The following is a 14533-nucleotide window of genomic DNA, read 5'->3' as shown; positions in this document are numbered from 1 at the left end:
GAGAAAGGATAAGAGGAAAGTGGATTTATTTGTTGCTTTCAACTTGGACAGAGAAATTTCATGAGCTTGTTTGCTTGAAATATGCAACGATACGTGCAAGAACGCGTGGACATCGCACGTCCGATCGCGGATCATTTTCGTCGAAATCTGTGGCGACTTTTTGAGATATAGAGAGTATAACATGCAGGAGAAGAAATAACAAAGAAGTGTGCTGCTATTGTCAAACTACGTGCCTCTTTCTACGTGTGCGCGACTCTCACTCCACATAAACGAGAGAAGATCCGCGAATTTTTTTTCTTTGTATTTCGACTCGTGGAAAATCTAAATGCGATATCATGCTCGCTTTATTTCTCAAGTTAACGTTCCAATCAGTTTTATGCAGTTTGCGACATTGTCCTGGAAATTATTCCGTGAATCAGATTTATTTCTCCGAATGTATTTGAGCAAAAATAAACGCTATTACAGTGTATGTCTCAATAACTAGTGAGGATATATTTACATATCCGCCTGTGTTCGATACATGCTTCACTACCACTCGAGAGTCGTCGGGACGAATGCAACGTTCATTGCGCCGCCAACAGCACTGACAAGTATGATCCTGATGCGTTCATGATCTAGAAGAATGAGCCAATATTTGCGAGTACAAATTGAATTGCTCCGGGAATAAACCAAGAGCGGAATTCTATGGCGCGATATATGTCACGAGGAATTGCTAATTGCGACTGTGTTACGTGTCGTTATTAAAAAATTGTTTTAATTTTGTTATCTTTTACGTGAATCTTACACTTGCAAAGGTTTGTAAGGTGAGATCCATCATTTTGCCAGCTGTGAGCGTTAATTCCTTCTGCGATCTTAATATTATGAACAATAGAATGCGGCTCTCCTTAGGGTTCAGATTATACCACGCGCAATTGTACGCTGCTAATCCAATTGCTTTGCTCTGCAAGGGTGAAACGACAGTGTTTTGAATGTTACAGTGCAATTTGCATATTACTGTTCTTCCAATACAGCAGAAATGTTATCTATCGTTATCACTGCAATAATTGTCTGCCGTCACCTGACCTTGTTGTTTAGATATTCCCCGGCGAAGCAAAATATGAACGCCTCAAGATTCGTCGACATGTAAAATAGGATAGATTTCACGATTTGTTCGGTGGCGTCGGGTGTTCCAATTGCCTAAAAGAATATTTCTCGGTGCAATCGATTTGACGGGACAAAATATTAGCTGTCGCCCGCAATGTTTGACTATTTTGTACTCACAGTCACGATGAGAAATCCGAGTGAACAGATCATTATTATGTTCGATGCGAATAGACATAATGCGATGTGCGTGTATAGAATCTCGATGTTTTCCGAGAAGTAGAGGATCCTCTGATGTTTTTGAATAATTTTCTTCGTGATCTTGCTGATCTATTTTTGCTCACTATTGAGATCCTGAGACGCGAGCTCCGACAGCCAGTGTCGTAGAATATCCATTTGGCCACCGACGTGTAAGACCTGAGAGAAAGAGAGAGAGCGCAAATCCGATTTCAGCTGAATATTTTTACACGGGATCTTCCTCGCAGCCGCGTATGAAAATGATAAAAATGTACGCGGGCGGTTTATATCCGTGCAGTAAAAGTGGCATTTTCATATTCCGCGAATGTAATTTGCAAAAATTGTATTTGCAAAGCGTGCATTTTACAGTTAATTCGACGAATATGCCGCGTTCAATTTTTCGGGATTGATGTACTCGGAAAAAGTTCCGCTTTACAGTCCTACATATATGTTCTCTTTCTCTCTGTTCCTTTGCGTTCCATAATTTTATATCACGTTTTAACATTATTTGATAAAAGATTATAATTTTGACCACTATTGTATTTATGCAAAATATAGTAAGATATAAAAATACATGACTGAAGAAACTTGATTTTTTTGTGGGGAAAGAACAAGTAGAACAAGTTAAGGTAAACATAAAAGTCCTATACCGTTTTGCGATATTCGCAATAATTATCGAGATATTAATTATAGAAAACTTGTAAATGATCATGAAGAATATGGGAAATGAGTTATAGTAGCGACGACTGCCGTCTAAATAAAAAATCCTCTACCATTTTCCAAATAATCACATAGATTTTTAATTATTAATTAAAGAAGATTATTGCACGATTTTACGTGATAATGCACTCATCTTCTTTAATTAATAATTAAAAATCTTTGCGATTATTTGTAAAATGGTAGAAGATTTTTTTGTTCAATTTGACCTAAAGTATAAATACACGACGGCAGTCGTCGCTATTACAACTCGTTTACCATATCCTGCATGATCATTCACAAATTTTCTATAATTAATATCTCGATAATTATTGTGAATATCGCAAAACGGTATAGGACTTTTATGTTCATCTCAACCTATTCTACGTCTCCACGAAATGCCCGGAAGAGAGTGTGAGACACCCTGTATATATACATACAATTATATACATCGCAAACTGCAGATTTATTTATACTCTATATATTATTATCGATCATTAGTTGAGATTTCGCACAATCAACCGCAATTAATGTGGCGGCCAAAGTGTAAATGGTTTAACATTTGATTACTACTTACCATGGTCATAAGTATAGCGTTCGCCAGACCAAGTCCCCAGTTAACTATTATCATGTGCACGTACTCCGTGATTAGCACGAATCTGTACATCGGTTGCGTATTAACCGAGAAGGGGAAATCTAATTTGTTGATGTAAGGCGCTTCGATCGTTTCATCGGTGACATCCACATCGGCGATTAACAATCCTGTGCAATACAGGACGATTGCTACGGTGTGAAGGGTAACTATCGCGTTAGTGATGGAGTCAGACGTTTTCGCTTTGCGCATCATTACACGCATGCTGGTGACGGTATTATTCGCGCGATCGCTCCAGTCATCCGCCATCAGCGTCAAAGTTTCCACCAGTTTTCTGTGGATGATTGCGTCTCTTCGATTATGCTTGCCCGCAAGGGGAAATCCTACTCCTCGCGTTGCAAGGCGTCGTATCTCTAGATATACGTCACCTGGCACGGAAGGGTTTTGACGTTATTTCTTTTTTATTTGAAACCAGATTTTGCGAGGCTATTGCGCGACTATTTTCTAGAGACTGCTGCGGCGAAGTATCGAATACACGTAAGAAAGTAATTGCGATGGTAGACAGCAGGCTACGTAATTACCGAGCACGATCGATCTTGGCGTTCGCTCTCGTTAAATACGGTCCAATCAATCGCATCCATAGAAGTGACCTACAGACAACGACTATACTTTTTTACTTCGTACAATCGAACATACATCCTGCAATTTTTTACAATATCGACAGTACAGAAAATTGGGTCTACATGATCCAAAAGATATGTTGCTCATGTGTTTTTCTTAATATTTAACTTGAGAAGAATCAGTGGATACAGGATCGTGAAATGATCCTTGTAGGATAAATGCTTTCTTTCCCGAGTTTTATTAAAATCGGAATAATATTAAAAAATAGAAAAAATTAGTAGTGGCAAAGTGAATTTTCGAGTTTATCGAAATTTTGTATTAATATTTTCTATCGCGCGCGCTCAAGTGAATAAAGTTAAGCGACGTATTATTAACTAAAATGAAGTTTCTTGAAAGTGTATGTTTTTTTTTTAGGTAATAAAAGCAATTTTTATTTATAAAATAATTGAAATCGAGTGGACGAGGTGTAAAGTTGGTAAGTTGGTCTATAAACTAAAAATAAGAAATACGACGAAAATCATTATATTCGGAACTACGTACGAAATCACAGTAGATGTATTATTGTACTGCAACCCGTAAACAGTTGCAATGCGCACGTTGCATATTCGCGTTCTATTATATTATATTACACAATTTTCCGCGTCAGTTTGCAACAATCAGCTGCAACAATATCCAGCGTTCATCACTGCGTTCGAATCGTTTCAAATGTCTCGGAAATTCATTGTTACATCACGATAGTAACCTCCTCTTCGAAATGTCACTTTACTTACCGTTGATTTATCCAGAACATGGTAAACTTGATCATCACTTTCACGTGTGCCAAAAAACTACACAGACAATCCACTAAGTCATAAAAGCTCTCGGCATTCAAGTGTGACATAAAGTAACGATAATGGCAGAGCATAATGAATGCCACTGTAACGGTCCAAAACACTCTGGAAATTATAACGCACGATCTACCCGGCCAGAAGCCGAACACGGGCAGCGTGACCTCGACCACGCGACTAAGCGTACTCTTACGAGTTATGATCTTGCTCTTAGAAGTCATGAGTTTTACGTGAACAGTGAGCGAATTGCAAAACTTTTCCTAAAATGAGCACTCTCGGGAATGAGTAAGAGAGATGCGCGATATTACCAGATATATTTCTCAGCAAAAGTGTGGTGTATATCGTAGCGTAGCCACGCAATGATTGGAAGAAGCGTATCATTGAGATTATTGAACAGCGCGTGTATCCTCAGACAATCGACCAATCGCGGCCTCTCATTAAATATTTTTGTTGCGATTAGCGCAAACATCGAATGTACTTTCGCCGTTCGAATTTCCTTGTAATTTTGCAAGAAAAAAGGGAATATGTAAAATATCGTCTTTTCGCGTCTCGAGGCGCCCTGATGTAATATGCCCGCTCGTGTTCTCGTGAATTACATGCTTTAAATATGCAAAGACGCGCGCGCAGACGCGATGACGACATATCTCTGATGATCGGCCGCGCACCGCGATTTTCACAGGGGAAAAAACGGAGTGGCGCGAGGATATATTCCGCTGCAGACAGAACATTTATTTGCTTTATACTGAAGTTTACGGAGAATTGATGATTTTGCTGTCTTTAACGCGCGCTCCGAGCCAGTATTCTTCCGTTTCTCGCATTGGTCGTGGAAGAGCAAGATGGATTTTAGTGTTTCAAGGAAGAACTATTCTCACGATTGTGATATATTTTGTCTGTATTTCTGGAAAAAATACCGTTCACTATATAAGGTACCATTTTATATTTTAGTACTCTACTTTAGATTAACAAGTAACCAGGAACTGTTTTTCGCTACTATAGTTTATTGATAAATTCGAACTGCTTGTGGATTTTTGTTTGCATCGCCAACAACGTGGCCAAGTACGACCCGAAAACACATTTATAGTTAAAAAAAATATTGCCTCTTAAATTAGTGGCAAGGAAATTCTTACAATTCGTAGTAATATCATAAGAAAAGTGTGGTTTCTCCCGGTAAAACATTTTTAGCACGTGTTAGTTAGATGTGAATAAGTAAGATCTGTGGGATTAAGTAGTTATTGCTCAGAGCTTTGTCCAGGAAGTATGTAGAATCGGCACGGTGTTTAAGCGCGTAAAGCATCGTCTACAATACGTGAAGTAAGCTTAGTATATGAAAAGTAAAAGCAGGAATAAGAAAGCTAATTTATTTCACTTATATATACATCTAAATTTTAGCTCCCTTACACCGGAAGTTTTTATTTGACAGAAAAACTCCCGGCGTAAAGGAGTTGAAGTATAGGTGTAATAAGCGAAATAAATTACTTTTATTTCTTATTCTTACACTGAGAGAAATGGCTGAGGTGAATGACACTATACTCGTTTTATAAAAGTAATATGATGAATTTATATGCGATATCTGGTTCACATATTCAATATTCTAATTACGATGCTTCGACGCATCTGGTAGTCAATACTGAGACATTTAGTTGTAGACATTTAGACAGTTTGGTAATTTTCTCTAGACGTGTGATACTATTGACGCGATAGTTAATTGTTACTCACTGCGACTTTTTCATCTATACTAATTTGTAAAGATGTCGGTGCTATAAAAGAGTAAACGCTGAAACCATCAAATATTTGGAGGAATGAAATTTCTTAAAATATGTCGACGAATTTAAAAAAAAATATATGAAGATTATATAGAGTAAGTATATAAAAATTATATATATATATATATATATATATATATATATATATATATATAATATGGTTAGATTTTAGGTTAGATAAGAAGTCTAACACTACTCCAAAACTTTATTCATAACATTCACCAAATGAATTTTATGTTGTACCAGACGGTTTGGTAAACATTACTGTAATGCTACTTAAACAATGCGCTTACCAGATAGTTTGGTATCATTGACTAAATATCTTGTTACACGATTATTCACCATAAACGTTTGGTAAACCTAAATAGAATTCTGGTTAGTATCATCAGACATTTCCCTCAGTGTACTCTTCTTACTTCAAGCTTACTTCGTACATTGTAGACGAAGCCTGAAGGATCGTCTACAGTGGGAGTAAGGTACGGCTGTGAGAAGTAAGAGTAAGAAATTGACCAATCACGGTCAAGTGTGAGAAGAACAATCAATACAATTATGATTGGTTAATTTCTTACTTTTACTTCTTATAGCTATTCTCTTATAGTCATTGTAGATGGGCCTTAAAGCTACACCACAATTTGCTCTGCCGCGTTGGGGCTACCGTACTTTGCCAGGAAGTTGTACATGATCAAATCGATAAGCTTGACGGTGTATATATATTCTAGAAGCGGTGTATATATATTCTAGAAGCGATAATGATAGAACTCGACAAATCCTAATGAGACGACCCAAAATACCTGGCAGACTAGAACGCGCAACATGCTCGACCAATTCTCGGACAAAATAAACGTATGGTTAAAAAAAATTAAGCGTACTCGTACGGTATATTCTTATTTCACCCCCGAGGGTTACCCGAGAGTGCACACATATGAGTTGAATATATCCTCTTGTTCTTTTTTTCGATGATCACCTGACGTATAGCGCAAGACAAACACGTAAAAGCGTATTATGAGACCATGAAATATGTGCTCCCTTGAGCGATCTACAGCTGGCAGTCGCTTATTAAATATTTTTATCGTACTGCATGCAGGGACCGTGGATTCATCGTACATAGTTCTGGCAATTTTAATGAAAAGCAGAAAGAATAGGGGGTTTCGTCTCTTTCTTCGACTGGCAAGAGAGGACTGACGCAGTTGCGAATTTTTTGCTTAAAATATGCAACGGTATACACAAGAACGCGCGGACATCGTACGTCCGATCATGAGTCAGTTCGCTAATCTTTGGCGACGTTTTGAAATATAGAGACTATAACATGCGGAGGAGAGGGGAAAAAAAATAAGGGAAAAGTGAGCCGCGCGCAATTGCGAAACTACATAAAATTACTCCCTCTGTGTTTCTACTCTTGTTCCGCTTGAACTATACAGGAGGGAAGATCCGCGACTTTTCTTTCTTGTTTTCTTTGTTTTGCGACCTATGGAAAATTGAGATGCGATTTCGTGTTCATCTTACTTCTCGAGCTAACAATGCGGGCAATTTCGTGGCAATTTGCAATGTTGTTTTGGAAATTATTCCGTGAATTATCTTTGCTTCGCAGGATTTATTTAAGTAAGAATAAGTCCCGTTACAAAATATATGCATTGCATAACTAGTGAAGATATATTTATGGGTACATCCGATACATGCTTCAAAACTAGCGCTCGAGAGTCATCAGAGCGAACGCGATGTTCACTGCATCGCCAACAACACTGACAGGTAGGATCCCGATGCGCTCATGATCTATAAAAACGAGTCAATATGTTGCGAGCAGATTTCAGTGATTGACAGGGATTTTAGCGCGCGACACACGTCACGGGAAGCCATTGATCGCGATATGCGTTATGCGGAGCCATTAAAAGAATTGCTTTATATTTGTTGTATTGTTCAACGTAAATCTTACATTTGCGAAGGATTCTAAGGTGAGATCCATCATCTTGCCAGCCGTGAGCGTTAACTGCTTCTGCGATCTTAATATTATGAACAATAAAATGCGGCTGTCCTTGGACTTCAAATTGTACCACGTGCAATCGTACGCTGCGTATCCGATTGCTTTGCTCTGCAAAGGTGGAAACATTGGACATGCTTTTAATGTTTCACGATGCAATTCGCATATTGTTCTTTTTCCAATAAAACAAAAATATTGTCTATCGCCGTGACAATTGTCTACCGCTATTGACCTTATTGTTCAGATATTCCCCGGCGAAGCAGAACACGAACGCCTCGAGATTCGTTATAGTGTAAAACAGGATAGATTTCACGATCTGTTCCGTGGCGTCGGGTGAACCAATCGCCTGAAAGAATCAGGCGATCAGGCGTCCGAAAACGTCTCGGAGGAATCGATTCGACGGGACAAAATGTTAACGGTTGTCTATTTTGCACTCACGGTTACGATGAGAAATCCGAGTGAGCAGATCATTATGGTGTTTGAGGCGAATAAGAACAACGCGGTGTACGTGTATAGACTGTCGATGTTTTCCGAAAAGTAGATGATCCTCTGATGCTTCTGAATGATTTCTCTCACAGTTCTCGAAATCGATTCTTGCTCGCTCCTGAAATCCTCAGACGAGAGCTCCGACAGCGAGCGCTGCAGAATCTCCATTTGGCCGCCGACGTGTAGTACCTGAGAGTGTGGAAATCCGATTTCAGTAAAATATTATTACACGAGATCTTCTCAGACGCGTATAAAAATGATCTATGCATGGCCGGATTATATCCAGACGGTATAAAGTGGCTTTGCCGTATTCTGTGAATACAATTGTATTCGTATAAACTGTATTCATAAGACGTGCATTTAGCAATTAATTCGACGGATGTGATTCACCGGATGCCGCTTACACTTTCTCGGGATTAATGTTTTTGAAAATACTTTTCTACTTTTACAATGATATTCTATGTACATATTCTCTGTTTTATCATGTTTTATGAGTTTATGATAATATGTTTTAACATTATTTAATAAAAGGATTTTAGTCATTGTAATTGTTATTCATTTTTAATTTTGCAGTAGATATAATAATGTATAAAGCTTTATCTCTCTCAACGCGTTAATGACAGTGTTGGAGCTCAAATTGATTTATTATTATTAATTTATGTTAAAAGTGTAATTAATTGGATTTGAGACATTGGTTGTATACACACATATACATATACGCACATACACACGGACAAAAAAGAGATAGTACACATGTTCAGATATATTTTATTGTGAATAGCGTCGCTTAAATTGTTTTTGTATGATGATAATGTGTGTAGTTGATATGACTCAGTTACTTTAGCACATCAATTATATTAATATAGTTGCGTATGATCTGGTTGTGGCAATCAGAAATCATAACGTTTTTTCAATGTATAGAAAAAAGCGGTGGAAAAAAAATATATATACATACAGATATAACTGTCACGAATTATACATTTATTTATATATTACATATTACACTAAGAAAAAATGTTTAATATTTGTAACTATAATTACATAAAGAAATAGTTCTTAAAACAAATTAAACTGCCAATAAGACAATTTTTTTATTGAATTCTACTAAAATGTTAGTGATCTTTATGTTACTATTACCAGTTTCGTTTTAGAACAATTAAGAAATACGGTTGAGACCAAAAATAACTATAATTTTAGATAGATCAATTATTTTACTTTCTCAGTATATTATCAACGTCATTTAACACCACCAACAGTTCGCGTTGACGATCAACGTGTCAATTGTTTATTACTCGACTGGTACTCACCATAGTCATAAGTATAATGTTCGAGAGACCAGCTCCCCAGTTGCTTAGTATCATATGTACGTATTCTGCGATCAGCACGAATCTATACATCGGCTGTGTGTTAATTGTGAAGGGGAAGTCTAACTTGTTGATGTAAGGCACTTCGATCGTTTGATCGGTGATGTCTACTTCAGCGATGATCATCCCAGTGCAATACGTGACGACTGACATGGTGTGAAGGATAATTAACGTGTTAGTGATGCGATCGGATATTTTCGCCTTGTATGCCATCACGCGCATACCGCCTTCGTTGTTGTTCGCGCGGTCACTCCAGTCGTCCGTCATCAGCGCCATCGTTTCTATCAGTTTCCTGTGGATGATTGCGTTTCTTCGATCATGCCTGCTCACGGATAAGTCCTGATCCTCGCGTCGTGAGAAAAAATGTTTGGTATTTGTAATTATAATTACATCCAAAAGTTATTACTATAAAATGGTCAAAAAATTGCTTTTTCACAAAATTCTATTATAATATTAGTGATAATATTATAATATTAGTAATATTAGCATATAGTCTTATATGCATGTTATCGTTATCGTGTTACAATCAAAAAGGTATGGTTGGAGCCAAAAATAATTATAACTTCAGTTAGAATAACCATTTTTTTTCTCTCAGCGCAGGGCATCATAGATATATGTCGCCTCCAGTTGGTATGAAACGATTTTGATCTCATTCGTTTCTTTTCTTTAAAACAAGATTCTACATTTCTTATTATTGCTCAGGTTTATTTTAAGATACTTCTCGCGACGAAGTATCGAGTTCGTAAGAAGGTAATTGCAATATTGGCCAGCAAGCTACGTAACTACCGAGCGCGATCGATCTTGGCGTCTCCGCTCTCGTTAATTTACGGTCCAATGAATCGCATCGATAGAAATAGACTGCAGGACAGCGACAATATTTTTCTACTTCGTGCAATTAAGCATACACCCTGCAATTAACTACAATATCAGCACGATAACTTTGGCGACACAGCTCAATAATTACTCTTAATTATTTTCGTAGAGCGGAGAAATGCAAGAACATTGGAGTGACTTTTAGTTTCCGGCTTTTGATTAAAGAACTTTCTTCATCCATCTGACATTTCAGACAATATTATTGAAGGTTTGTCTTACTAATTAAGGAGTCTATTATATATGCACGGCCATGCTTTTGAGTTGTTGCAGAAATCTTCGTGAATTTGTTTCCAAATTCATGAATTTTTCCTGCAGTACTTCGAGAACTGGACCAAGTATTTTCCCATACTGCGCGGAAGTCTTAAAATCTATCAGATCTGCTGTAAACTAGAAACAATAGATATGGTCAAAGACCATTATATTCGGATTTACGTACGATATCATAGCAGGTGTTACCGTGCTGCAACCTGTAAACAATTGCAATGCGCACGTTCCATATTCATGTTCTATTATATCATATTGCATAAATTCTCACAACCCGCAACAATCAGCCAACAGATACAACAGTATGTATTTGTTCATTATTGCGTTCTAATAGTTAAAAATACCTTAGAATATTACTGTCACATCACGAAACCTTAAAGTTATCGCCATCTTCTTCTCACTCACCGCTGATTCACCCAAAATATGATCAGCTTAGCGATCACTTTGCCGTGCGCCAGGAAACTACACAGGCAATCTATTAAGTCGAAAAAATTCTCAAAACTCATGTGTGAGATAAAATAACGATAATGGCAGAGTTCGACGAATGCCGACGTTGCGACCCAAAACGCCCTGAAGATTATAACGCACGATCTGCCCGGCCAGACGCCGAATATTGGCAGCAAGATCTCCACCACGCGACTGATCGTGCTCTTACGAGTCCTGATTGTGGTCTTACGAGTCATGAGTCTCGTATTACAGAACTTTTCGTGAAACGAGCACTCTCGGGAGTGCGTAAGAGCAATGTCCCTGGATGGATTTCCCAAGCAATGTATATGACAGGCTGTCTACGCGATGACTGGGGAAGCGAGAGGTCATCAAACAGCGCGTGCAGAACCTTAGGCGATTGCGACCAATTGCAACCTCTCATTAAATATTTTTACCGCGCGATCGCCGTTCGTATTTCCTTGCAGCTTTGCAAGAAAAAAGTGAATAAGTAAGACTGTGTCTTCCCATGTCTCGGGACGCGCTGATATAATATGCCCGCTCGTGCACCTGTGAATTGCGTACTCTAAATATGCAAAGAATCGCGCGCAGACGTAGATGCGACGACGACGCGCGTCCGATAGTCAGTGACTTGCTGCGACCTTCAGATAAGTTTCGAAATACAGAGAAGTGAAATCGCGAGAAATGTCATAGAAAAAGTGAAGGAGCGAGTAACGGCGGATTATGTATCGCTGCGGATGTAACAGCCAAAAGTTTATTCACGTTGTATTGAAATTTACGGAGATGTGCAGAGATTTGCTGTCTCCAACGTGTTCTGAGATAAGATTCATACTACTCTTTATGTCGTGGAGCAGGAGGTTCTTTGATATGTTTCAGGACAACGATTGTATCGTGTTTTGTCTGTATTTTTGAAAAAAATAGAGCGTTTATTACGCAATATGAAATTGTATAGTTAGTAGTTTACGAATAACTTGTTATTCCGCTACTATAGTTTTGTTAAGAAGATCGTCTAGCCAAAAGTTTGACCTTTTATTGCGTTGCAAACAGCACAGACGATCCAGAAGCATTTGTGATCTAAAAAAGTATTGTCTCTTAAATAGTTGCAAGAAAATTCCTATTATTTGTAACAATATTATAAAGAGAAGTGTGCTTATTGCAGTGAACATTTATATTTGTAGCAATTCTACGTGATAATTATATTATATGTGGTTATTGCTCGAAGTTTGGACTAGGAAGTATGTGGAATGGACACGAAACGTTATGCGCACGCAAAGTTACCCGTTACGAGCTGTACATACAAATGTTACATTGGCGAAGGATTGTAAGGAGAGATCCATCATCTTCCCAGCTGCGAGTGTCAGTTACCTTTGCGATTGCAATATAACAAACAACAGAACACAACCTGTGTTTGGATTCTAAATCGTACTAGGCGATGTTGTACGCCGCGATGCCGGGAAATTTGGTCTGCGAAGATGGAAATGATGATGCAGCTTTCTGACGTTTGAAACATCGTGTACCGTTACGTGTTCGTCATTGTTACAATTATTTTCTCGTAGCTAACCTTGCTCGAGTATTCCCCGGCAAAACGAAATATAAACGTCTCGAGATTTGTTACGGTGTAGAACAAAGCAGATCGTACTATTGGAGAACTACAAAGGAGGAGGATCCCTAAGGCCGGTTTTTGGCACCCTCTGAAATTGATCCAAAAATATTAGAAACGTTATATTTTTGTAAGATCTATTGAAATAAAGTGATTTTATTCAAAACGGACATATTTTGGTGCCTGCTTATACTATAATTCTAATTAATCCCATTTTTATCACCAACACTCTTATGTCACCTACATATCATCTCCTTACATTTGTGTGTGCGCGTGTGTATGTGCGCGCGCGCTCGATACTGCAAATATACTTACAAATGTAAGGAGATGATATGTAGGTGACATAAGAGTGTTGGTGGTAAAAATGGGATTAATTAGAATTATAGTATAAACAGGTAAAATATGTCCGTTTAGACTAATATCATTTTATTTCAATAGATCTTACAAAAATATAACGTTTCTGATATTTTTGGTTTAATTTCAGAGGATGCCAAAAACCGGTCTTAGGGACCCTCCTCCTTTCTAAATCAGATGTATGGCGCGTGAAAAGACGCAAAGGAAACACGTAGAAAGAGAAATAATAATAGAATAAGATTCGTACAGTTGTGGAAATATATTAGAATTTAATAAAGTCATACTGTACATAGACATGTACAGGGGATCACAACAGTTTAATATTTACATTCGCTTACATATTTATGCTCTGTGATTTTCAACGATTTTATCATTACGATAAGAAACGAACAAAACATTATATCATGTTCAAACTGCAGAAATGCGATTTGCTGGTAGAAGTTTCTTGGAAAATTGATAATATTCTGTTGCTTTTGTGTGATCTATTTCGATGTGAAGATGATTGATTCATATTTCGTTCTCATTTGCGCTAGGTATAAGTTATTTCAACCACTCAACACAGAATGTCCATTTAAATAGCGTCGTGTAACGTTTAAACTTGAAGATTTCGCTTATAAAATTGAGTAGATCTCCGTAATAAATTGTCCGGCAAAAATGTACACAGTGCAAGAAATTGTGCTATCAGAAATGCATAGAGACCGCAAAACACGGGCATTTCATTTGGATGCAGACGTCTGGTGTACACTGCACTTATCGTTGATTTAATCAAAACGCGATAAACTTAATTAGCACTATTGCCTGGAATTTGCTTTGCAGACCAGAACGCGAGACATGACCGATTAAATATCGAACAGAATAAACATAAATTTCAACATGCAACTGCACTGAAAAAAAAATATAAAAAAATTAGTAAGTATTTATTTAGTGATATTAATATATAGCACATATTTTTGCTTAAATCTAAATTCTTTTATTTAAATAGAATAAATAATAGCTTTCGTGAAAAACTAAAATCTTTCTTAAGATTTTAAGAAAATGTATATTTTTTATTTAAAAAATATTTTATATTAGTATAAGTAAATATGCTATATTATATACAGGGTTCGCCGACGAAAACTTTCCGTCCTGATTATTCTGAAATCAATTCATTTTTGTCAAAAATGTCGGTACACATATCAATACTGTTTTCAAGGGAGCTATATGATAGTGGTAAATTTATCACTTTATTTATTAGGGTAGCTACCCTTTAAAAAATCTTAAATAGCAATAGAGGTCAAATAATCGGGGTAGAAAGTTTTCTTTGATACACCCTATATATATATATATATATATATATATATATATATATATATATATA

The 14533-nt window shown here is 37.3% G+C and overlaps 1 protein-coding gene across 1 annotated transcript; it reads right to left on the bottom strand.

Annotated features, from left to right (window-relative positions):
* Positions 1–349: 349 nt before the first annotated feature.
* LOC116843515 lies at positions 350–9908 on the bottom strand. Its single transcript, XM_032813978.1, has 6 exons — positions 9585–9908; positions 8024–8137; positions 7747–7902; positions 1063–1176; positions 785–940; positions 350–614 (listed from the first exon to the last, which is right to left on the bottom strand). Exons 1-6 carry the CDS (start codon positions 9906–9908, stop codon positions 564–566), a joined length of 915 nt encoding a protein of 304 aa, XP_032669869.1. The 3' UTR covers positions 350–563.
* Positions 9909–14533: the final 4625 nt, after the last annotated feature.

Source organism: Odontomachus brunneus, unplaced genomic scaffold, assembly GCF_010583005.1.
Source record: "Odontomachus brunneus isolate Ranch 3 - 2012 unplaced genomic scaffold, Obru_v1 Obru_scaffold_033, whole genome shotgun sequence".
Lineage (NCBI taxonomy): Eukaryota > Metazoa > Arthropoda > Insecta > Hymenoptera > Formicidae > Odontomachus > Odontomachus brunneus.
The sequence above is the reverse complement of the archived record's forward strand: the minus strand, read 5'-3'. Positions and strand labels throughout refer to the sequence as shown.